General features: G+C 36.6%; 1 protein-coding gene across 1 annotated transcript in view; it reads left to right on the forward strand.

Moving 5' to 3' along the window:
- The window catches only part of ABCA12 (ATP binding cassette subfamily A member 12), a 201550-nt gene that overhangs the window by 91910 nt on the left and 83306 nt on the right, over positions 1-26334 (forward strand). The window contains exons 8-15 of the mRNA XM_086366424.1: positions 944-1056; positions 5993-6068; positions 11344-11462; positions 12790-12896; positions 19069-19325; positions 19425-19537; positions 20782-20906; positions 24245-24418. Coding sequence (XP_086222550.1) covers positions 944-1056; positions 5993-6068; positions 11344-11462; positions 12790-12896; positions 19069-19325; positions 19425-19537; positions 20782-20906; positions 24245-24418 — 1084 coding nt within the window. The remainder of the gene's footprint in view (positions 1-943; positions 1057-5992; positions 6069-11343; positions 11463-12789; positions 12897-19068; positions 19326-19424; positions 19538-20781; positions 20907-24244; positions 24419-26334) is intronic.

A 26334-nucleotide genomic window follows, 5' to 3' on the forward strand; every position in this document is an offset into this window, starting at 1 on the left:
TTGCTGATGTGACCTTTCAGTTGACTAAGATATATATGGAAGAGCTATTAGCTAATATGTACTACATTTAATTTCACAAGAGCAAATCCTTAACAAAGCCTTTTGTTCTAAGTTACCACTCATATATATATATATATTTATATATATTGCCTCACAGTGTTTATGAAATTCAAACATACTTGTACAATGCTAACATTTTTTAAATGTACTAATGACAATAGGAGATAAAAAGAAGAGGCATTTTTTAAGTCGGTAATTGATTTTTTGGAAATACTGAATGAACTCAAGCATGAACCAGTAAATTTGCTGATTTTTCATTCCTGGTGTACACTGCCCATCTTATTAGTAACATAAAAATCCTGGGAAGACAGTGCCAGTTAGTTTGGATATTAATTTTGAGCTACCCCCTGGAGCAGTGCCTGTGGGCTACTTAGAGGATAGAATGCAATCTCTAATTAGGGCAAGCTGCCATTTAAAAAAAAAATTAACATTTGTTTAGCAAAAGATAAATATTTATCAAATAATTAATAATTATTCCTGAAAGTGGATCTTTTATCTGGGCTTGATTTTTAATGAAAACAATTTCCAATATTTAATTTTTTTCCTTTAAAAACAAAAAAAAAGAGGTATCCTTTTATTGGAAACTGCTGTTTCTAACTACTTATTTTCAGACCTTAACAATAACAACAAAAAAAACTGATGTGAACTTCACTCCTTACTTTAAGACCTTTTAGGCTTTAGAATCCTGTATGGTTCAAGAATACTTTGTTGGGATTTTGTGCATGAACAGACAAACAAGCAATTAAATGACACAGCAGCATCTTGTCTTTTATGTTATAAGAATAATTTTCAATACTGTAGCTATTTTCTCCTTGAATAACCTTTTGTTTCTGTCTGCAAATGTTGAAATGCAATCTGGTTTAATTGTTTTTCGACTTGTCAGTGCGCTGCGGGTTGTGCAGAAGGTTTATCCACGTGTCACAACTAACGAAGGTTTCAGAACTCTCCATAAATCTGTTAAACATCTGCTGTACACCCTGGACTCCCCATCTGAAGGTATTGTATTTCTATCTTTCTGTATTCAGTTCTGCATTGCAATTCTGTATTCAGTTCCATTAGGAATAAAAAACAAAATGCAACTGAAGCAACCATTTATGCACGACATTATTCTTAGGTGGGAACATATGTTACCACTAAATCTGGATCTTTAGCTAACCAAAGTGCGGAGACAAGGAGAAATGGTTGGAAAAGAGGCTGTGACTTTCTAGGATTTTTATTTTTATGAGAATGGTCTCTCTTAGCTATATTATAAAGCTATGTTTATGCTTGGTATGAAAAAATAAATACCAGAGAAAGGGACTAAGCCTCAACAAGTAGATTTCTACCACAACTTTTTGAACAAATGCCTACACTGAATTGCAGTATTTTTGCCCTTTTTCCCCAAATTTGTCTTTTTAATTAGAATGAGTCTTTCTTTGGATAAAACTCACCGTTCAGCCAGCCATCTTGAAAATGCATGATGGACATCAGAGCGTGAATAGATCAGTATAGACCTATTGTTCCACCTAGTAAGACAAACCATAGCATCTTGCTAGTGAATCAGAAAAGATCATCTTTGCATATAGAGAATAGCATTATATACCACATGCATGGAAATGCACAGACACACACACACACACACACACACAGCCATATACAGACACACATTTAGGACTATAAGGAATAAATCCCTACTTCACAAGTGAAATGTTTGGTTAGTATTTACTGCTTCTGAACGAGTTTAGGAATAGGCTTTCTCAGCTGAGTCTGCCAGCTTTTAAGTATGTAGACTTTACTTTTGGATTACAGATGAGTAATCAGGTCACAAGCTGATTGTTTATTACAAGACCTTAAACTATTTTCATATGAAATGCTGGTTTTAAAGGCTTTAAAGACTTCTTGAAGGAGGATCTAACATACACTTGGATACCAATTTCTTATTCTACAACAATTTTTATGACTTCAGTCACAGAATTAATGACTAGCTTGCAGGATTGATTCTTGTTAAATTCAGTGGTCTTCATGAACATTAGGGTTAAAAAAAAAAAAGCCTTATGCTTTTAAGAAAAGGTCCGGCCCAGAAAAACCAGACAGTACAACAACAAACACAAATTATTTCCTCTGTACATTTTTCTGTTTGCATTTTAAAGACTTGAGAACTTCAGATTTCTCCTTACCATTCTTTTCCTTTTCATCTTCAGACTCACACCTTATAATTGTATGGAGGGATAAAGTTGAAATTTTTGTTACAAAGGACGTAAGTTCTTTAGTGCCTTAGAAGCCAAAGAACCTCTCTTTAACTGAGGCAGCAAAACACTTTTCCTGATGAACAATATAGCTCAATTTTCAATATTTAACAATGGCCATGCCGCATTTCTATGATTATGCTCATAATTTTGAGCATGTGTTAAACCATGTGTTAAACCATGCCATTGGATAATCAGAATGACAAGGAAATATTAATACATTAAGGATATATGTTTTTATTTTTAGAATTAGATGTGCTTATATTTGTTTTTAAAAATTTCCTACACACGTGACTTCATCAGTCTAAAGATACCAATGCAGTAGTATTAAGGTCAGTTGCTATGTCACTAACCCCAAGACCCTGCATGCATGCATGCTTGAGCAGAAATTTCATGACCTTTGAAAACTTCTTCCACGTATTTCTGGGAATCCTTCAGGAAACCCAAACTTGTTTTGAAGTACAAATACCTGCCATGATGCCCAAGCCACCCATGCTTACTCTTTATAGCATTTAGTGTTATTTGTGAACACATGTCCTCCCTTGGCTTTACGCTAAATAAACTGGAGTGAAATGGTCACTCAGAGCAGAGTTACTTGCTTGGGTCCTCTCTAATGATTGACAGGACTCAGATAGCTTTGAAGGTCTCATTCCCTTCTTTCAAACAAAAAGTAGAAAAAATTAAAAGGTAGTGTTCTTTTTTTGTGTGTCGATGATAAATATTTTATTATCTTAAGTCCTTTCTATCATCAAAACAACTCTATAAGAGGTATTTATTATCCCATTTTGCAGACAAAACAACTAAGGCAAAGGGAGGCTGGGCACTTTGCCTATGTTATACATCCAGCAAGTGACTAAACTGAGATTCAGAGCCTGAATCTGTCTATGCCCAAAGCCAGGTCCCCAAGCTCTGTTATCCTTTGGCCTTACTCATAGTTACCATCTGAGACATGTACACACTTGCTTCTAGGATATCTCACACAAGGACTTGCCACCACCAAGCCTCAGAATGGCTCTACTTTCGGCCAGTCATAGAGTGTGATTCATTGTGCCAGATTCCTTCCCACATGATACATTTTTCAGTAGCCATTGCTCCATTCCTCTCTGCATTCTATGTCTATTTCTAATTCAAACCTCCACACCTCATGTCTACTTTTGATTCAGCCTTGATTATGAACACACTTCAAGGTTTTTTTCAGAAGCCTCCTCAGCAACCATGACAATATGGAGATGCTAATAAACATTTGAGAAGATGTTTTAAGGAATCTTAACTTCCTGTTTTAAGGAATCTAATTCTCAGCTCTGACCCAGTAAAGATTCCAGCTTCACTGTTTAGTATTTCCATTTATAAAACTGAGTTTTGAGGGTGAAGATTACCTTTTTTGGCTCATTGAAGTTTACTCTTTTGCCAAGTGGTAAATTACATGAAATTACATCTTTAAACAAAAAGCCATGTTTACTGGTGAAAAGAGGTTATCTGTGCACTAGATTTCTTTCTCTGTCTTTGGGCACCATTTTTATATATGCCTAATTCTACAAATAAAACTAAAACTTTGCTTTTTTAAAGGGCTGTAACAATTTCCACTTCATTAAAACCCATTCAATACGGTACTTCTCAGATACTTTAAAATCCAGGACAAGTGCCCAGAGGGCAAAGTCCATACTTAACATCAAGGTCAAGCCTATAATTGATATATACAAAGTTAATTTCTATTAGTTATTCATTTTAATAATCTGATGAAGAAGAGACATTCCATAACCATACAGTATACAAATGCTAATGGACTCAGGCATGTAGTATACAAATGCTGATGAACTCATAGGAGTTCAAAGTGAGCAAGATTTGATCTTGGAAAAATGGCTTTATATACTTTTACACTGCAGAAGCATACATCTTCACAGAGTCCTATCCGGATTATTCTATATATGTGCTCAGTTGCTAAGTTGTGTCCAACTGTTTGCGACCCCATGGACTGTAACCCACGAGGCTCAGACTCTGTCCATGGGATTTCCTAGGCAAGAATACTGGAGTGGGTTGCTATTTCCTTCTCCAATTCTATATATGGATGCCAATAAATAATGGTTATTACCATTATTAATTAGAGTGGGGAGGGAGGAGGGAGAAGGGTTCAGGATGGGGAGCACATGTATACCTGTGATGGATTCATTTTGATATTTGGCAAAACTAATACAATTATGTAAAGTTTAAAAATAAAAAAAAAAAAAGATTTATACTGAGTATCTTCTTCTTGGTCCTTTCACTCACTGATGCGTTGCTGTCTTTAGAGCAATAATACTTAGCTGTCTTGAGCAGAGAAGAGAGGGACTCCTGCCAGAGAGGAAAACTGAAAAAGCGATTCTGCCAAGTTACTAGAGATGGTACAGACATTACTCAGACATGACCGATACCGAGAAAGACAAGGAGGTTTTTAATTCTGTGAGTCTTTTACACTCATCCTTATTTAAATAAACAAAATGACCAGCGTGAGAAAAGTACAGATGGCTGCCTAGTTTTGTGCTACGACCTTTTTAGAAGACTTTAGAACACACTAACTAGAGACAATGGGAGAAGTATTAAAGCTGTCAATAAAGTACCCTATTGAAAATGATAAGGCCAGTGTTGAAAAACGACAGCACTGGAACTTCTGGATTATATATGAGAAACTAAGAGGGTCTACAGAGAAGAGTGAAATAAGTAATACCATTTCCTTAAAGGAGTTGAATGAAAGCGTTGGATTTCTAATGTTTTTATTTATGCAGTAGCCATTTTTAAATTTTGCACGTGAATGTTGTTGCACTTACTTTTTTTTTTTAATTCAGGAAAGTATATTAAAAAAAAAATTTGATTGGAAGAAAATTGCTTTTTATGTTGGTTTCTGCCATACAGCAACATGAATCAGTCATAATTATATGTATATATTCCCTCTGGAGCCTCCCTCCCCTCCCGCCATCCATCCCCTATAGGTCACCACAGAATGCCAGACTGCGCTCCCTGTGTTACATACGGAATACTACTCAGCTACACTTACCCTGCAATGATAGAATGCTATGCAGCAAGCTGACTCAGGGACCCATTTAACTTCTAGGGGCAATTCTCTGAGTTGAATTAGATCTTCATATATGGTTTCCATTAGACACACCTTAGTGATTGCCTTCCACAATCCAAACCTCACATTATTTGAGACCACTCAGAATGGTTCTATAAACATTAGTTAATTTGCCTTCACAGCTGCATTCAATTGAAATCACTGGCTGGTTTTTGAAAGATAAAAAATATAGATTAGTGATGGCAGATGTTTCCTAAGGCTACATTCTAGACAAATGAAGGCAAACAAACGAAAAAATCCAGTGACCCATGAGATTGAAATTGGTTTAATTTGATTAACAAGTCACCCAGGTAGTCAGTCTGCATTATAATATTTGAGTTATCTATGCATACAGGTCATAGGGTAAAATAATGTAATGGTTTGATGCACAGAGAAATAATTTGTTAGAAATGCATATGCCTAACCATTGGGATTATTTCACTTGGGGGGCAATTGATAAATACATATTTTAAATGTTTCCAACTGAGCTTAGACATCTCTGTAAAGTCATTTGGAGAAAAATTCTGCAGACTGCCTGCTTTTCTTCCCACTAATTTGACCTGGGATGATTTTTACTTAGAAAATAAATCCTTTAATGAAATGCTAAATGTTATCTCTTTAGGTGGCTCTGATAATACAACACATTTGTGGAGTGAGGAAGCTGGACAGTCACTATCCCCAAGCAGCCTGGCTGCACAGTAAGTCTTTGTTGGTTTGTTGGTGTGTTCCTAAATTGGTAAGTAACTTGACTGAATAAGCAAGCAGCACAACTCATAAACATCATTCTTTTCATCAGTAAGACCATGGAATAGAAAAAATCAACTATTGACTGATGAAAGAAAAAGTTAAAGTTGAAGTGCAGTAAAGTTGAAACTTGTTTTTTTTATTATTCAGTGATATTTTTAGATAATGTGACATAAAGATCTGGTTTTCAGTTCTAAGATTGCATAACTAGATCCCACATGTTCTGTCTGGATAGGTCACCTTATGTCTATGAGGAAAATCTAGCTGGAGGCCCAATTTCCAACTCTTTTCAAAGTCTTTCATCTTCGTATGAAAGATGTAAAAGTCTCCAACTTTTTACATTACTGTTGATTTCAGTTTTTAAAAATTGACATTAAAAACGGACCCCCCAAGGTAATGCAAACTTTGTTTGCTTTAGTAGTATTCAAGTAGCCAAACTGTTTATCAGTTATTTAATTTGGGACTGTTTGTGGTTCATGTAAATGTTTATATATTTACCTATTCCTGAGACAGTGAAAGGCCTTGGAAATAACAGAAGTAATGTTGGCCTCTAAGGACCATTAACATAAGCAGCTCTCTGAAGTAACTAACAGTTATGGTAGAAAATTCAAGCAGTTGCCTGTAGAAGCTCATTGAAGTAAATTCACATAGTTCAAGGCAAATTTAGAGACTAGGTGACCTGTTATGTAAAAGTTGTTTTGGCCTGATAAATTATACTACTGAAATTATTTGATTTTAGTCCCAAAAGATATGTTTTTGTGGGCTAATGGAAACAAATAAAAACAAATAGTAGGCCTTATTTTTAACCATTCATTTCTTTTTCTAAAACAGAATCTATGCAATTGTTTATAAACTTTCTATTATTCAGTGAGAAGTTTCCCAACTCTGGGTAGTTCTAGGCAAAATTCTTCCATCAACAACTACCTTCTCTTTCTGCCCCCACATCTCTCCTCTAAGGTGCCTGAACCAGATGCTTCTCCCAAGAGCAGTCTTGCAATCCTGGGCAATTTTCCCCCAGACAGGATTCCATATTCCAAATAATCTAGTCATTTAAACACATTCCCTATATAGCCAGCAAAATATTAAAAAAAAAAAAACAAAACAAAAAAAACCCTCTGACTTGAGACAACTGGATACTTATTGCTTGAAGCCAGGTATCTTTATCAGAGCCTTGGGGGCATCCATAGTGCTAGTTATTCAGATGTGAAAATTACACAACAAATGTAGTTGGTTGCTGACAGCTAGCTGACAGTTTATTAGGAAGAATTCATTACTTTTAAGATGGATCTTGTTGAGATTGGTGAAATTAAGGGATTTCTTATCTTTGGGCTCCCTTTCCATTCCCACTTTAAAACAATCACGGAGTGGAAATACTTGGCATGAGATAAAAGTGTTTGTAGTCCAGAATTTTCTTTGGAAAGCTGCTCAAAAATATTTTTTCCCTCATAGCTCTTCTCCCTCCTCCTTATTTTTGCACTAAAGTTACTTTTTTTTGTTGTGTGTCTATATGAACAATATGCACGCATATATCTGTAAGTTCATCTTTTTTTGTAAGCATTCTTAGGATGTAGGTAACATTTTACATAAAATATGTAAATTAAATGGATTAAAGAAATACTTGGGATGTTTATGCCAAAACAGTTGGCATATATATATCTTAATTTTTGGTATATATTAAATATAATCTCAAAAATCTTGGTAATCAGATGTTCTTCATGGAACTAAGATAATGGCTTATATGATATTTCAAGGTCACTTTTAGCTCAACATTCTTCGATTTAAAGCTTGAAAATTTGTCATGAGAAGTTTTTGTGCTATTTCATTTGAAAAGTTAGACAAATATTTTGCTGTTGAGCATGGCACTAAGATGGAAATGGCTCAATGCTATAATAATTATGACAAAGAGGAAGACAAACACAAAAGAAAGAGAGGCAGTAACAAGAGGAGAGTCTCTGGTCAAAGAAGTGCCTGACAAAAGCAAGAAAGCTCAGGAATGGGTGCAGTTTTTCTAAACATGGAAGCTATGGACTGTATTTAAATGAAAGTCAGACATCTGACCAATAAGCTGTGCCCTGACTGGTAAGTTAGAGACTTTCTTGCTATAGATTTTCTTGTTTAAGTTCCTCAAGGATCCAATGTCATTAGATCAGATCAGATCAGATCAGTCACTCAGTCGTGTCCGACTCTTTGCGACCCCATGAATTACAGCACGCCAGGCCTCCCTGTCTATCACCAACTCCCGGAGTTCACTCAGACTCACGTCCATCGAGTCAGTGATGACACCACTGAGTCGGTGATGACATCCAACCATCTCATCCTCTGTCGTCCCCTTCTCCTCCTGCCCCCAATCCCTCCCAGCATCAGAGTCTTTTCCAATGAGTCAACTCTTCGCATGAGGTAGCCAAAGTACTGGAGTTTCAGCTTCATTCCTTCCAAAGAAATCCCAGGGCTGATCTCCTTCAGAATGGACTGGTTGGATCTCCTTGCAGTCCGAGGGACTCTCAAGAGTCTTCTCCAACACCACAGTTCAAAGGCATCAATTCTTTGGCGCTCAGCCTTCTTCACAGTCCAACTCTCATATCCATACATGACCACAGGAAAAACCATAGCCTTGACTAGACGAACCTTTGTTGGCAAAGTAATGTCTCTGCTTTTGAATATGCTATCTAGGTTGGTCATAACTTTCCTTCCAAGGAGTAAGTGTCTTTTAATTTCATGGCTGCAGTCACCATCTGCAGTGATTTTGGAGCCCTGAAAAATAAAGTCTGACACTGTTTCCACTGTTTCCCCATCTATTTGCCATGAAGTGATGGAACCAGATGCCATGATCTTCGTTTTCTGAATGTTGAGCTTTAAGCCAACTTTTTCACTCTCCACTTTCACTTTCATCAAGAGGCTTTTGAGTTCCTCTTCACTTTCTGCCATAAGGGTGGTGTCATCTGCATATCTGAGGGTATTGATATTTCTCCCGGCAATCTTGATTCCAGCTTGTGTGTCTTCCAGTCCAGCGTTTCTCATGATGTACTCTGCATATAAGTTAAATAAACAGGGTGACAATATACAGCCTTGACGTACTCCTTTTCCTATTTGGAACCAGTCTGTTGTTCCATGTCCAGTTCTAACTGTTGCTTCCTGACCTGCATACAGATTTCTCAAGAGGCAGATCAGGTGTTCTGGTATTCCCATCTCTTTCAGAATTTTCCACAGTTTATTGTGATTCACACAGTCAAAGGCTTTGGCATAGTCAATAAAGCAGAAATAGATGCTTTTCTGGAACTCTCTTGCTTTTTCCATGATCCAGGGGATGTTGGCAATTTGATTTCTGGTTCCTCTGCCTTTTCTAAAACCAGCTTGAACATCAGGAAGTTCACAGTTCACATATTGCTGAAGCCTGGCTTGCAAAATTTTGAGCATTACTTTACTAGCATGTGAGATGAGTGCAATTGTGTGGTAGTTTGAGTATTCTTTGGCATTGCCTTTCTTGGAATGAAAACTGACCTTTTCCAATCCTGTGGCCACTGCTTAGTATTCCAGATTTGCTGGTATATTGAGTGCAGCACTTTCACAGCATCATCTTTCAGGATTTGGAATAGCTCAACTGGAATTCCACACCTCCACTAGCTTTGTTCGTAGTGATGCTTTCTAAGGCCCACTTGACTTCACATTCCAGGATGTTTGGCTCTAGGTCAGTGATCACACCATCGTGATTATCTGGGTCATGAAGATCTTTTTTGTACAGTTCTTCTGTGTATTCTTGCCATCTCTTCTTAATATCTTCTGCCTCTGTTAGGTCCATACCATTTCTGTCCTTTATCGAGCCCATCTTTGCATGAAATGTTCCTTTGGTATCTCTGATTTTCTTGAAGAGATCCCTAGTCTTTCCCATTCTGTTGTTTTCTTCTATTTCTTTGCATTGATCGCTGAAGAAGGCTTTCTTATCTGTTCTTGCTATTCTTTGGAACTCTGCATTCAGATGTTTATATCTTTCCTTTTCTCCTTTGCTTTTCACTTCTCTTCTTTTCACAGCTATTTGTAAGGCCTCCCCAGACAGCCATTATGCTTTTTTGCATTTCTTTTCCATGGGGATGGTCTTGATCCCTGTCTCCTGTACAGTGTCACGAACCTCATTCCATAGCTCATCAGGCATTCTATCCATCAGATCTAGGCCCTTAAATCTATTTCTCACTTGCACTGTATAATCCAGTGTCATTAACCCACATCCAAATACCCTGAGACTATAATGTTAGTGCAAACATCATCCTACATGTTTACTGGCTATGCCAGGAGGAGTCTCTTCCATTAGTATTTGAATAAAATCTAAGTTAACATCTAATATAACTAGTTAATTTGTGTGCTGTGCAGTTTAATTCAAAATAGATGGTACCCAAATCAACCATTGACATTTATTCTATCTCTGCTGTACCTCAAATTCAGTAATAGACACTAAGGGAAGAAATTACAAAATAGAGATGCAGCCTCACAGATGAAGTGACTGGGCGTGTGTAACATGCATACATTTACCCACATAGGTTTGCCTCAAAAATATTAGACTATGTCCTCACATGCAGTCAATTTGAAAGGGATACAAAAAGTGGTTAATTGGGGAACTCTGAGTTGGTTGCTTAAAGAAGAAAAAGGAACTGACATTATTCAGTTGGATTCTACCATTTCTTTGTAATCACAACTACATGAATTTAAATTATTTAGAGAATGTTATAAGTGGAAGGGACCTAGCAGATCACCCAGCCCCCATCTCTCATTTGACAAAAGAGGAAGCTGAAGTTCAGAGAGAGGGTTGCCAGATTTAGAGGAGAAAGGAAAGGAAAGAAACATGCAAGACTTGTGGGATGTACTTGCACTGAAAAATTATTTGTTATTTTGCTGAAAATCAGTTTTAACTGGGATCCCTGTCTTTTATCTGGCAACGCTAGCCCAGTGATTTTTCTTTCAAGTAAACGTGCCTAGAAATGATCGTAAGATCACTTATGATTGGATATCAAAGTGATTAAATATCAAGGTAATGCCCATGGAAAAGGTAAATACTCAGAGAATCCAGACTAGTGCTGCCATTGTGCAGTTGGGCTGGATGGGGGAAGACGTGCTACTTGCCAGGGTTTCAGTGCTCAAGTCAACCAGTGCCAGACAACTAGGGACTCACAGGATCGCAACAAAATAGCTTTACTTTATTTCTATAGGACTTAATTTGCGTCTTCTTTTCTAATTCTATAGGCTCCTAATACTGGAACAGTTTGAAAATGCCCTCTTAAATATATCAGCAGATAGTCCTTATATTCCTTATTTGGCATGCGTGAGAAATGTCACTGGCAATTTAGCCAGGGGATCAAAAGGTAATGCTCTTCTTTCTTAAGAGTCAAAATGCTACTCATGGTTTTTGATTTTGTTCTAAAATAAAGTCTTATGTTTGCTTTAAAGCAGAAGAAACTTTTAAAAAATCTTCGTTTCCATATCCGTTTCAGTGGTTTGATATATGAGGTAATATCTAATCATATTATTACATTACTACTCCTGTTGCAGCTGCTAGTATGACCTCGCCACCTGGACAAACTTTAATGTATAATAACCATATAAGAAATAATGTGAGAGTAAGTAAGTGAAAGTCGCTCAGTCGTGCCCAACCCTTTGCAACCCCATGGATAGTCCATGGAATTCTGGGTAGCCTTTCCCTTCACCAGGGGACCTTCACAACCCAGGGATTGAACCCAGGTCTCCCGCATTGGGAGCAGATTCTTTACCAGCTGAGCCACCAGGGAAGCCCAAGAATACTGGAGTGGGTAGCCTATCCTTTCTCCAGCTTATCTTCCTGACCCAGGAATCAAACCAGGGTCTCCTTCATTGCAGCAGATTTCTTTACCAACTGAGCTATCCGGGAAGCCCAACATGAGAGTGACCACCTAGATAAACTTTCTATGTCTCCAGAATTAGGAGTTCACATAACTCTCCATGACATTTTCTATACATTTAATCTTAGTTGTCAAAAAATAATAAAAAGGATAATGGAGACTTCCAAAAGCAGATGTAAATTACATAAATAAAGGCATTTTTGTAGCAGACTACTTTTTACTTCCTATCCTTACGCACTTTGTTTTCCATCTTCTACCTACACGAACAACTGTGAAGATTACATTTAATAAAATATTTCTTTTTCTTTTTTAAAGATAAAACATCTATTTGTAGGAGATATACATTCACTATTCCTACAACAAAATAGTTTTTTTTGAGACTTAATGGCAAGCAAATAGCACAACAAATATTTGAGTATGATCTCTCTATACTGGGCATGAATTAATCAAGGGTGGAAGGGCATATTTGTATCACAGTGATTATACAACCTATTCTCTCTCAAACCCTTCAGCTTAATAATATACCCCAAATAAAAACATATTCAGTTCACAAAGAACCAATACTATGCAGCACCTTTGCTGGAAATACTTTTGTCTCCAAGCAGAATATCTATGAATATTTTAAAAATAATGAACTCTATAGCCTCCATGGTTCAAGGAAAGATTAAATTTTCACTCATTTTATAGTTAGATTCAAGTAGGCTATTATCTTAGAAAAAACGTAGTAATAAATTAGGATGAAGGTGTCTTTCAAATAGATTTCCTAAATGACCTTGCAGTTCACGTAAGGTAATTCTTTTCTCCTCTTTTACAGAAAGTTTAAGAATGCTGCACTCTACAATTCGATTTAAAAAATCTTTTCTTCAAAATGGTTCCTATGAGGATTACCTCCCTCCAGTTCCTGAAGTCTTGAAATCAAAAGTAAGCCATGAAAGGGAAAAAAAAAAAAGCCCTCAATACTTCTTGTAATTCTATGGAAAGATGTATTTGTAATTTTTAACTCTGTATAAGTCCTAGTCTTATTTGACTCTAGATTAATGCTAGAAAGGGGGTGATGCGTTCTGGTTGGTGCTGTGTAATTGTATTCTGTTTTTAATTGGTGTCTCTCTCTGTCTGAAATGACCCATAAGAGCCTAATTACAGAATGCAATATGTAAAGGAATGACTCCTGATATAGTTGTCTCATTAAACTACATGATTTTAATAGGCATGAAAAATTTGATTTCTGATTTGAGATCTCCCTAGATTTTAAAGCTATAAATGTTGATTTCAAAGCTAAGTGTTTTGGATTTGACAGTATACAAAAATCTGAGAAATTGACTCACCTTATTTTTATTATCATCAGAAGCAAAAACCCATAAATCTTATTAAAATGTATGATATTGACGAAAGGGGGAAGAAGCCACAGAAAAAAATGTTAACTCTGAAGTTTGAATTGGTTGGCATTTGTCTCTTTTTCTTTGTTTAGCTCATGCATACACTATGCAGGTTCCCATGAAATCCACTCTATTTCTTAAATAACCCTATTAAATTTTGAAAGCAGTTTTCTGAGTAAGAACAGCAGTTTAATTGGATTATGTAGCCACGGATAAAGTAAAATTAGAACTGGTTTATTCAGTGCAAGCAGGATGATGTCTGTATAGTCAACATGGTTTAATTAAGCAGGCAAAGAAAACATGTGTCCCTGTATATTACAAATAAATATGCTAGTTATACTAGATTACCTACATTGTAGGCTTAGTCTTCTATCTACATGAATCAAATGTCTAGTGTACTTAATTTAGCACTATCTTAGTTTATATGAGAGACTTATGTCTTAGTTAAATAAGAAAGAAATTATGCATTCATCTGGAAAAGACCTGCTCATCCTTCAAGGACAAGTTTAAATGTCACTCCTGTAATATCAGAGTATCTCCTTTCTCCCTGTTTCCAAATAAGGATAATGACTTTGTGCACATATCATATTTACCCATTCATTCATTCCATCCATCCTCTGTGCTCCCATAATGCTACTCTATTTATTTAAAAGATATAATCTCTAACCCCAGAGTCCTTGTAATCAATCCAGTGAAGGAGATGGAAAAGCAGACCAGTGATTATAACACAGTGAGACAAGTGTTGTGGTATGTGGTTGGACAGGATTCTGTATATGGAGGTGGTATATCTGACTTCGATTGCAGAGGATGAAGGTGGAGAGAAGAAATTTCATGAAGGAGATACTCTTTACTCTGAGTCTTGCCAGGCTGTGTAGGATTATGTTAATAGTCCCACATTCCAGACATAGTGATGTGAGTTGGAAAGAAAACAGAAGTGTGAATCTGAAGGACAGCTAGGGGTTACCTGAAGTCATGAGTCCAGCTAGAGCACAAGATGCTTGTAAGAGGCAGGAAAGGAGGCTCAGATCCCCAAGGCCTGGGGGATCAAGGAGTTTGTTTAGTCAAGGAGTTTGAACCTGATCCTGAAAACTGTGAATTTGAAGAAGGTAAATTCCTCATTTTAGAAAAAGATCTCTCTAAGAGACTTGTGGAAGACAGACTGAAAGAAAGCAAAACGGGCTATTTTTGCAATAACCTAAGCAAACCATGAGGCCCTGTAAGATGTCAGTGGCAGAGAACAGAAGGAAAAGAATGTCAAGAGCATTGTAGGAGGTTGAATTGACCCAGCTTGGCAGCCAGTGGCATGTGAGGCATAGGGAAGTGGAGTCTCCAATTACAGTGAGATTTCTGGCTTTTGGAATTTACTACTTAGTATTATAACTTCTTGTATATGTGGGATCTATTTCTCCAACTAGAGTGTAAAATCTGATGAAATTGTGCCTTCTGCTTTTTCAAAGTATCACGTCTAGCAGTAGCAGGATCTTAAGACCGGACTCACAAATGTGTGAAAAAATGATGGCATTAAAGGAGAGCCCTGGTGATGTAATAGTGTTACCAGGGCAATTACTCACTGTAGTTCTCAACTTGCAGAGTAACTGGGCAGCACACAATGTACACTGGGAAATGGAAACAATACACGCTCAATCATTTGCACTAATGTCCTGGGAATGGAGCAAAGGATAATTTAAAACAGCATCCACATTTTGAGTATTCTGCTCCACTTGTAGGTTATGTTATGAAAAAAGGTTGAGAAGCCACAGAATGAATAAACTATAATTCTGTTCCTTAGTTAGAAAATCATTTGCCATTTATAACAAGCATGGCTGCGATTTGCAATTGACAGAACCTATTCATTCCTAGACTACAAGCTCCATAGGAACATGAATAAGTGTGTTGTTTTACTGTGTACCCTCAGCACCTGGCATTGAGTCTAACACATGGAAAATATTCAGTACATAACGTTGAAAAGATGAAGACAAGCTCCTAGAGTTTGTCTAGAAACTCCTAGAACAAGATATGTTCTTGCTCCCCTGTTTTGTCCTCCCTGGTAACTAGTATCTTGATTGTGATATCAGGGCCCACCCTAACTTCTTTATTCATGATATTTCTAATAAGGTTTAGACCCTCAAAAATGCCAATGTCTGTCATTCACTGGTAACTTTGTTTCTGTTCTAGCACTGAACATTCTACTCTTCTTGAGCTTTTGAGTTTTCTCCTCCCTTCATTGTCTGTTTTCTCTTTTCTTTTCAGTCTCTCAGGTGGGAAGGATAACCTCCTGATTGAGAAACTACTCATAAAATGGATATTCCTCACATTAAGCAAAAATACAGATAGCACACTATTTATACTGTAACACTCTCACATTTTTTAAGAGGCCTCTTTTTTTTTTTTTTTTTTCATTCACCTGCTAAGAGCCCAGGAGCATTGCTGTTTCAGCATCTTTATGCATATGATATTTTGAGGTCTGTGCCATCACGTTACTTACAATTCTGATTCAGATGCATTAGGAACCATAGACAAAAGGGAATTCAATCACAGCTGGACATGGAGTTAGTTATGGGTCATCGTTCAAGTTTAGGCTGAGACCTTACTATGTAGGTCAAGGTCTTGATACATAAGACTTTGACAAACTTGTAATCTGGACTTGACACATACTTTTGAAGAAACAATTATAATTCTCTGAATGTATGTTGAGTACAAATAAACTATGAAGTTTCTAAAAGTTTAATGCATGTGTTGTTTTTAGAAGAAAGTAGTTGTTGTTCAGCTACTCAGTCATGTTCAATTCTTTGTGACCCCATGAACTGTGGCACACCAGGCTTCCCTGTCCCACACCATCTCCCGGAGTTTGCTCAAATTCATGTCCATTGAGTCAGTGATGCCATCCAGCCATCTCATTCTCTGTCATCCTGTTCTCCTCCTGCCTTCAATCTTTCCCAGCATCAGGGTCTTTTCCAATGAGTCGATTCTTCACATCAGGTGGCCAAAGTATTGGAGCTTCAGCTTCAGCATCAGTCCTTCCAGTGAATCTTCAGGGTTGATTTCCTTTAGGATTGACTGGTTTGATCTCCTTAATGTCCAAGGACTATCAAGAGTCTTCTCCAGCACCACAGTTAGAAGGCATCAATTCTTCAGTCCTCAGCCTTTTTATTGTTCAGCTCTTAATGACAAATACTAAGTGACCATCATGTTGCTCCTTGATGGCTGTGCCTCACAGTGCTGCTAAGTCGCTTCAGTCGTGTCGGATTCTGTGCGACCCCATAGACGGCAGCCCAACAGGCTCCCCATCCTTGGGATTCTCCAGGCAAGAACACTGGAGTGGGTTGCCATTTCCTTCTCCAATGCATGAAAGTGAAAAGTCAAAATGAAGTCACTCAGTCATTTCCGACTCCTAGAGACCCCATGGACTGCAGCCTACCAGGCACCTCCATCCATGGGATTTTCCAGGCAAGAGTACTGGAGTAGGTTGCCATTGCCTTCTCCACCAGGGTGCATTATTAATCCTGAATTAAATTCTTATTTCAGAGGACAAATTCTACTTCAATAGCAGGGCTAGATTTCCAATTTCTCTTTCTATATATTTTGCCTTATCAAGCCAAGATTATTCTATATGGACTTTTATTGGTTTCTTATACATGTATGTCAAACTTGCAATTAAAAAATATATTTCAGCCTCTACTGAGTAAAGTCATTCAAACTTACTACACCCGTAAAAGCTCAATTAAGAAAATAAATTGAGCTCCCAGTATTTATCTTTTTATTTAAGAAATCACCAAAATAAAAGTCACTGGCAGAGAAGTTCATTAGAAATATAATCATATCTAATATTTGGAAAATCAAAGGAAGGAACAAGTGATAAATATATCATTACATCTGGTAAAATGATTGAGTTTGTTGCAGAATGGAAAGTTTCTCATAAGACTAGAATTTTAATACATATGAAACCATTTTAGATAGTTCAAACCCAGAAGTCAATTAGATATTAAATAGACCAATGATATTTACTGTGTTTAATTGCTAGTGCCTACATGTAGTTACTATAAATCTCTCATCCAAGACGCATCATTGTACCTTTCCCATTTGACATATGCAAAGAAATATTCCTGAACATTTTCTTGTATCATTTCTGTCAAAATGCAGCTGCTGATTGGAAACTGAGCTGTAATGAATGGCACATATATTTGCTTCTTTAGATGTTGCTCCAAATTATTTCACGTCTTAAAATGAATAGCTCTAGGGTTGCTTCTGAGCACAACAGAACTAGCTTTCCCAGAGGCATAATGTTTTACCCTAGGATATATAACTTGGGGATATATCCTTAGAACACACAGAGCATAGTGAACTGCAAGGAGGAATATACTTTACTGGGTAGGAAATTAGTTGATTTTCATTTTTCTCCTTTTTTTCTGAGTAAAGGATTTTAGACCCTTTAAGCATTCTATAGAACAAAAGTTTTAATGTTCGTCAGTAGCAGTGTAGACACTTGAAAAACCAGGTATATACACATCCATATTTTAAAATATGTGTGATTCTCATGCTACAGTTTTAAAAAGTCTTTTTTTTTTGGTCAGTTAATTTTTTTAAACTTGTGGTAAAATACATATGACATAAAATTTACCGCCTTAACCATTTTTAACTCTGTAGTTCAGTTGTGTTAACTATACACACATGGTAGAACTCTAAAGCTTGCAAAGAAAAATCCTGTGTGCATTAGGCACCTAGTTCTCATTCCCCTCACCCTCTAGTCCCTGGCACCTGCAATTCTACCTTCTGTTGCTATTAATTTGACTGTGCTCAGTACTTCGTATAATGGAATCATTCCGTATGTCTTTTTATGACTGGCTTATTTCACTTAGCATAATGTCCCAAGACTTATCTACATTGTAATATGTGGGAGAATTTCTTTAATTTTTAAGGCTGGATAGTATTCCATTATATGTGTATACCACATACACATCACACATATACAAGTTACATGTGTTTATCCATTCATCTGTCAATGCACATGGAGTGCTTCCACTCTTGGCTATCATGAATACAACTGCTATGAACATGAGTCTACAAATATCTGTTTAAAACCCAGCTTTTAATAAATACTTCTGAGTATATTCCTAGAAGCAGAAATGCTAAGTATTATGGTAATTCTATTCTGAATTTTTTGAAGACCCACTGTACTATTTTTTATAGTGGCTACATCATTTTACATTCCCATCAAGAGTGCACAAGGGTTCTAATTTCTCCATGTCCTGCTAACATTTGTTATTTTCTGCCTTTATTTATTTGTTTGTTCATTTGTTTGTTTTGATAGTAGCCATCCTGTGAATGTGAAGAAAACCTTTTTGAAGTTTCAAATCAAATCTGCTCTGCTGTCTGCCCTTACACATAATTTTAAAAATATGCTGAAATATAAAATTAGTTTAAGTATTTGTGGTTTAAGTGAGATTAAACTACATTTTTTTAAACCTGTGAATCTATGTTATGAATACTGTTGAGAAAGAAGTCTAATAGGTTCAAAAGTATTCTAAAACTTCTTGAGAACAATAAACTCAAGTGACAGAAAACAGTGCTTTGTGGTAAAGCTGTTGCCACATGCCAACTAACTAAACACATAAGCAAAATGTTTTTAGGAAGTAAGTCAATTTTGGTTGCTTATTATCAAATACTAAATATTTAGAATAATGTCACTAATATTTCCCACTCTTTCCCCCTCTGGAAAGCTGTCTCAGCTTCGAAACTTGACCAAGCTTCTTTGTGAGCCTGAAACTTTCAGTTCAATAGAGGAAATGTGCCAGCTGTCCAGTGTGGACTTTGGGAAGCTATGTGAAGAGAGTGCATTGCATGTGCAGCTCCTGGAAGCGGCAGAGCTTGGCACCGAAATAGCCACCAGCTTACTGTATCATGACAGTGTTCTGTCTGAGAAACTGAGGGATTTGCTTTCTGGGGAGCCAAGCAAAATTAATTTAGATATGGATCGGTGAGTTTTTTTTATTGTCTTCTTCCTTGGCAAAATCTCTTCTCAGATAATTACTGATATTCCTAGTTCAATTTCTCTTCCTCTTCTGCTTTGTTGCAGGTTTCTAGAACAGGCATTGCAAATGAATTACTTGGAAAATATCACACGGTTAACGCCAACCATAGAAGCCATGCTGCATGTCAATAACAGTGCAGACACCTTTGAAAAACCAGGTGTTTCCCCATCCATATTTTAAATGCTGTCTTATTAGAATGTGTGTGATTCTCTTGCTACAGTTTAGGAAAGGCTATTTTATTTTTTTTAAATATAAATTTATAGGAAAGGCTATATTTTAAAGTTCCTAATGCCCTTATTCATGAGACACCTGAAGCTTTCAAATATGGTCACTTGTCTAAAATAAACACGGAGCAAGCCAGCAGAGAATGAAATAGTGAAATTTTATTTCATAGCAAAATGTCTTCAAAAATTTAACCAGTTAGACCTTTCACCTTTTATTTCTCTCATATGTTAAAGTGCATTAAATAGTAGGTTGCAAGAGCAAGGATGAAATTTATTTACTTCCGTGAGAATAATCTGATTTTAAAAATAAAGATGCACTGCTGTCTACAGAAATATTGATTCAGAACCTCCTATTAGTATTCTGAGCATGATGCATCATGCAATACATTTCTTCTTTGCATAATACCTCAATACTGAAAAGAAAGACATTCAGAATTTTGGACAACAGGCAACCACAAAATTGGAAGGGCACTAAGTCCAAAAATAAAGGAAGTATATTTGCATGAGGGATACTTCATAAAGAAACTGAAAAGGCATTTACAAAATGGAGATCACAATCTCTTAAAATAAAGTCAAAATATCATTTGTTATTCATCAAATGACCCAGATGTGAAATAATTATAATAACTATTCTAAAAGAGTTAGAAGTTAAACACATTCTATTTGAAAATGGAAATAATGATTATGAAAACCCTTTCTAAAACAAGGTGCTGGGCAAAGTTAAGAAAAAAAAATGCACTATGGCATTATGTTTCAGATTTAGCAAACTTTGTCCCAAGCTGACAATATTATGTGATCTGAGGTGAAAAAGCATCTTGAATTTGTGTGATGTTTTAAATCAAATAGAGAGATATATATTTAGCAAATTGTGTGATCAAAGTCTGCAAGGAAACCATATTTTCTTTGAATCAACCTTGCGTTGTACACATTTAAGGAAAATTTATAATCCAGAACAATCTGTTACCTTGGGTTAATGGTATCATAACAGGAATAAGTCTAAATCAGATAGAAATGGATTCTAAAGACGCAAAGTTTGCCAAAACTGAGAGACATCTGTTCCTGACACAAGGCATATATGTTGAGTATATGCTTTAGTCTAGAAGGTTTCTTTATATTAGAATGACTAAAAAGAATTACATTGCAATCCACATGTAAGTGTTGTTTTATTTTCTTGCAGGCCAGTTAGTAGAAATGTTTAAAAATGTTGATGAGCTGAAAGAAGAACTGAGGAGAGCAACAGGAATGTCCAATCAGAGTATCAACAATTTGCTGGCCATTCCCATCTCTGACAACAGAGCTGAGGTGGGATGGGATATGTTTGTACTTAGGTTTTTTTTTTTTTTAAGGTTTTTTTTTTTTTTAATTTTATTTTATTTTTAAACTTTACATAATTGTATTAGTTTTGCCAAATATCAAAATGAATCCATCACAGGTATACATGTTGAACCCATCTTGAACCCTCCTCCCTCCTCCCTCCCCATACCATCCCTCTGGGTCGTCCCAGTGCACTAGCCCCAAGCATCCAGTATTGTGCATCGAACCTGGACTGGCATCTCATTTCATACATGATATTTTACATGTTTTAATGCCATTCTCCCAAATCTTCCCACCCACTCCCTCTCCCATACAGTCCATAAAACTGTTCTATACATCAGTGTCTCTTTTGCTGTCTCGTACACAGGGTTATTGTTACCATCTTTCTAAATTCCATATATATGCGTTAGTATACTGTATTGGTGTTTTTCCTTCTGGCTTACTTCGCTCTGTATAATAGGCTCCAGTTTCATCCACCTCATTAGAACTGATTCAAATGTTTTCTTTTTAATGGCTGAGTAATACTCCATTGTGTATATGTACCACTGCTTTCTTATCCATTCATCTGCTGATGGACATCTAGGTTGCTTCCATGTCCTGGCTATTATAAACAGTGCTGCGATGAACATTGGGGTACACGTGTCTCTTTCCCTTCTGGTTTCCTCAGTGTGTATGCCCAGCAGTGGGATTGCTGGATCATAAGGCAGTTCTATTTCCAGTTTTTTAAGGAATTTCCACACTGTTCTCCATAGAGGCTGTACTAGTTTGCATTCCCACCAACAGTGTAAGAGGGTTCCCTTTTCTCCACACCCTCTCCAGCATTTATTGCTTATAGACTTTTGGATCGCAGCCATTCTGACTGGTGTGAAATGGTACCTCATAGTGGTTTTGATTTGCATTTCTCTGATAATGAGTGATGTTGAGCATCTTTTCATGTGTTTGTTAGCCCTCTGTATGTCTTCTTTGGAGAAATATCTATTTAGTTCTTTGGCCCATTTTTTGATTGGGTCATTTATTTTTCTGGAGTTGAGCTGTAGGAGTTGCTTGTATATTTTTGAGATTAGTTGTTTGTCAGTTGCTTCATTTGCTATTATTTTCTCCCATTCTGAAGGCTATCTTTTCACCTTACCTCCAGGTTTTTAAAAGTTTAAATAGCATTTAGTATTTATTGAGCACTTAATCAGTAAAACCCAGAGAAGCTGCATGCAAATCTGGTGAATTTTCCATGCAAATGATAAAATTAGAAGCCTAATTCTTAGGTGAAAATAGAAGGAAAAGTCCTGAAGCAAGAACATTACCACTGTCTGTTCCTTCCCCTCTACTTTTCCTTCCCCTTCCTTTGCCCTCTTTGTCTTCTCTTCATCTTTACCCCCAGATACTTCTTTTAAATAAGTGGTGCCATCAGTAATTCTTTCAGTTCACTATCACAATCACATTAGCTGAGGTCAATTTTCACATTTTATTATGATGATATCAAAGCAAGTTTCAGTCAAAGCAAGTTTCAGTAATGTAATCAGGGGAAAAAAGGAAGACCGTTTACAATTCATTGAAACTAAAGTAAAAACGAATACTCTTTTTTTTTTATCTTTGAGATAAGACTGAGTATATAAATAGATATGGTTGAGAAAACTCTGGATAAGTTTGTAGGTATACCAAACGTATTTTGCTGTGAAAATGAGTAATGGCATTTCCTCATAGGCTGATAATAGGGTTTTCCATTTGAAATGTTTTATCTTTTATCCCTTTCCCAAGTTCATTGTCTGGAAGTGTCATAGAAATTTTCCAAAAGAACTGCAGAGCTTAAGACCTCATCCATTTCAGACTTACGTGTGACAGAGTGTATCATTTCTAAACACAACCCAGTTATTCTCCAATATGGGATAAAGTTTTTTAAAATCCTTTAAGGCTGACTTTGAAATATTTATGTTTAGTTGTGTCATTTTAATTGGTTCCCCCAGACAAAAATTAAAACTGCTTTACCTTCACTTTTCTTCCTCTAGTTCTAACAATTAATATTTCTTTACCTTTACCCCTTGATTTCACCTTTCACTCATAAGATCCTAAAAGATCTAATTTCAACAATCACATTTTTGGCTTCTGAAGAACAGGTTCAGTTTAGTAAGTAAAAGCAGATAGACAAGAGAGCATACAGTCATATTACTTTAAGAAGGAAAGGAGAAAATTTTCTATATTCTTGAATTTCATACGCATTTTTACTTATTTCACCTCGGTAGAAATAGAAATGACATCTTAACTTCCCGTAGTCACACATCATTTTCCAAACAACCTTTACTGTCCAGGATTCATACTATTGTGTGATTCTGGATTTTTTTCCTTCACCATTCACCTCTGGATCCCAGAGTTTATTGGGTAAGATTGTAACTTCAAATGATTATATAAATGAAATGCAATTTAAATAAAGCAAGAATAAAATTTTAAGGCAGCAAGAGTCTTAAACTAGTAATTTTCCCAAACTTAATGCAAACCAGTTTTCTTTCTTGATATCACTACTTACCATCTTTAAGCAAGAAATCTTGGAATCACTATGGATTTCTTCTGTCTCTTTTCCCATGGTAGTTCTTAAGCTTTCCAGTGAACTATGTACTCTTTAAGGACTTCCCTCATATGTCAGTCGGTCAAGAATCTGCCTGCAATGCAAAAGACCCCGGTTTGATTCCTGAGTCAGGATGATCCTCTGGAGAAGGGATAGGCTACCCACTCCAGTATTCTTGGGTTTCCCTTGTGGCTCAGCTGGTAAAGAATCCGCCTGCAATGTGGGAGACCTGGGTTCGATCCCTGAGTTGGGAAGATCCTCTGGAGAAGGGAATGGCTACCCACTCCAGTATTCTGGCTGGAAAATTCCATGGACTGTATAGTTCATGGGGTCACAAAGAGTTGGAGCAAGCTTCACTTTCACTTTCATGTACTCATTATGGGCTTCCCAGATAGCACAGTGGTAAAGAATCCCCCTGCCAGTGCAGGAGACATAAGAGACTTGGGTTTGATCCCAGGGTTGGGAAGATCCCCTGGAGTAAGAAATAGCAATCCACTCCAGTATCCTTGCCTGGAAAACTCCATTGAGAGAGGAGCCTGCGGGCTACCGTCCATGGGGTCACATACAGTTGGACATGACTGAGTGACTGAACACACATGGACTCCTTATAGGACTATTGATAGCAATTAGTGTTTTAAACAAAAAATTATTTGATTTTTAAGGCTACTTTGTCTTATTTTTAAATGAAGTTTAAAAGTATAAGAAAACTCCAAATGGACAGGTGGCTTGAAAGGATTCACAGCTAAAGTATTTTTCTTCTTCCAATTTGCAGATTATTTCTAGTGTGTTCTGGTTGCATTCTTGTGATGGAAATATGACCAATCCCAAATTGGAAGATGCACTGAAGAAATTCTGCATCATGCCTCTTCCAGAGAGATCCCGTCTATCTTACCTCATTGGACTTACATTTCTGCACTACTTAGACATTTACAACTTCACATACAAGGCAAGTTACTGTGGATGAAATGTTTTTAAATTTATTGTTTAGTATAAAAATATTTGATTATACCTGTATGCTCTCTGATACTATAAGGAATGCAATCCATTTATGCAGCTTTTGGAATTAAAGCTTTTAGAGCTAAGTTGAACCTAATTTTAGAGCTAAGTGGAACCTTAGAGATCATATATTGCAAATTTGCATGTTTAATAGATGAGGAAATTAATCTTATGGCCTTACTAACTTTCAATTTGTATATTCAAGACCAGGAATTAAATTTAATATACACTAGAGAATGAAATACAAATGTTACAATAACTTTTTTAAGTGAATAAGCATTAATTTGATAGGATAAAAATAAAGATTAGAACAAAGTTTTTTTTTTTCAAGTGAAAGAATTGAGGGATTTTTTTTTTTGTATTATAAAAATTTTTTTTGTCTTACCTTCATTAGATTTAGATAGAAGCTACCATTATTTATCCAGTAGAACAAAACAAATTGTCATTATTAGAGCTGTAAAGTCATCAGTAACTCTATCTTGCAATAAATAGATGCTTTATAAGTACTTAGTGAATAAAAAGCTGAAATAAAAATGTAAACGTTAAGAAAATTAAATACCTATATTCACTCAAATCTCTACTAGGTTAAAGTTGTTTACATGTTATTAAAAACACTGAAAAAAATGTTTTTCTTTTTAAAGTAAAAGAAAATCAGAAGCAACACAGCAGGCTTGTGTTATTGAAACATTGTAGCAAAGGAGATGACTTTTTAGGACTAGTTGTAAATAATCCTATTCCAGGTCATCATTATCCTAGTTTACATTGGCAGTGACCTCCTAACTGATCTCTTTGCCTCCACGCCTGTTTCCACCACTCCAACCCCACCGTACTACTCCCTAAGCAGCAAGAGCAATTCTTTTAAAACTTGAATCAGATTATGTCATTCCTCTGTTCAGCACCTCCCCGTGGCTCCTCATTTTATCCCAGTAACCCTCGATTCCTGCAGGGGCCCCAGAGTCTGCACATCCTCTCCTTGTTTCTCAAATCCCATTTCCTATGTGGCTACTCCCTGGGTCCAGGGCTGCTGCGTGGAACCAGTCTAGGAGGTGTCCTTCCTGTGATTTCCAGAACTATGTGTCTTTATTCAACATTGACCTCAATAAGGTACCATGAGAGTCCTATTTAAAATGCAACCAACCTCATCTACAGCACTGTCAAACCTCCTTTCCTCGCTCTGTTCGTTTTCTAGGGCACCTCCAGCATACTACGTATTCTATTTAATATTCAAATACCAAAAACAGTGCCTGGCCCATAGAAGAACTTAGCAAATACTCATTAACTAAACGATAGTTATTTTACGTAAACTATGATGTATGGCTTCCCAGGTGATGCAGTGGTAAAGAATCCACCTGCCAATGCAGGAGAAGCAAAAAATGCAGTCTCAAACCCTGGGTCAGGAAGATACCCTGGAGTAGGAAATGACAACACACTCCAGTATTCTTGCCTGGAAAATTCCATGGCCAGAGGAGCCTGGTTTGCTACAGCCTAGGGGACCACAAAGAGTTTGATATGACTGAGCATGAATATGACTTAAAATGCAGAAAAACTGCAATTATTAAGTTTTTCATCTAAAATTTTAATGTTTATCTTACAATGTTTCTGCAGTGCACACATCAAACTATTTCTTGTTTAGTAATTAAATATGTGCATTTTACAAGCAGAAGACCATTCCTAGTTCTTTCTGCTGCTGCTGCTGCTGCTAAGTCACTTCAGTCGTGTCCGACTCTGTGTGACCCCATGGACTGCAGCCTACCAGGCTCCTGCACCCTGGTTTTTCCGGGCAACAGTACTGGAGTGGGGTGCCATTGCCTTCTCCCAGTTCTTTCAGGAACTGCAAATAAAAATAATGAAAAATTTCTCATCATT

This window comes from Bos grunniens, chromosome 2 (genome assembly GCF_055505025.1).
Source record: "Bos grunniens cultivar Pamir isolate PY7600 chromosome 2, Bosgru_T2T1.0, whole genome shotgun sequence".
NCBI classification, from domain to species: Eukaryota; Metazoa; Chordata; class Mammalia; order Artiodactyla; family Bovidae; genus Bos; species Bos grunniens.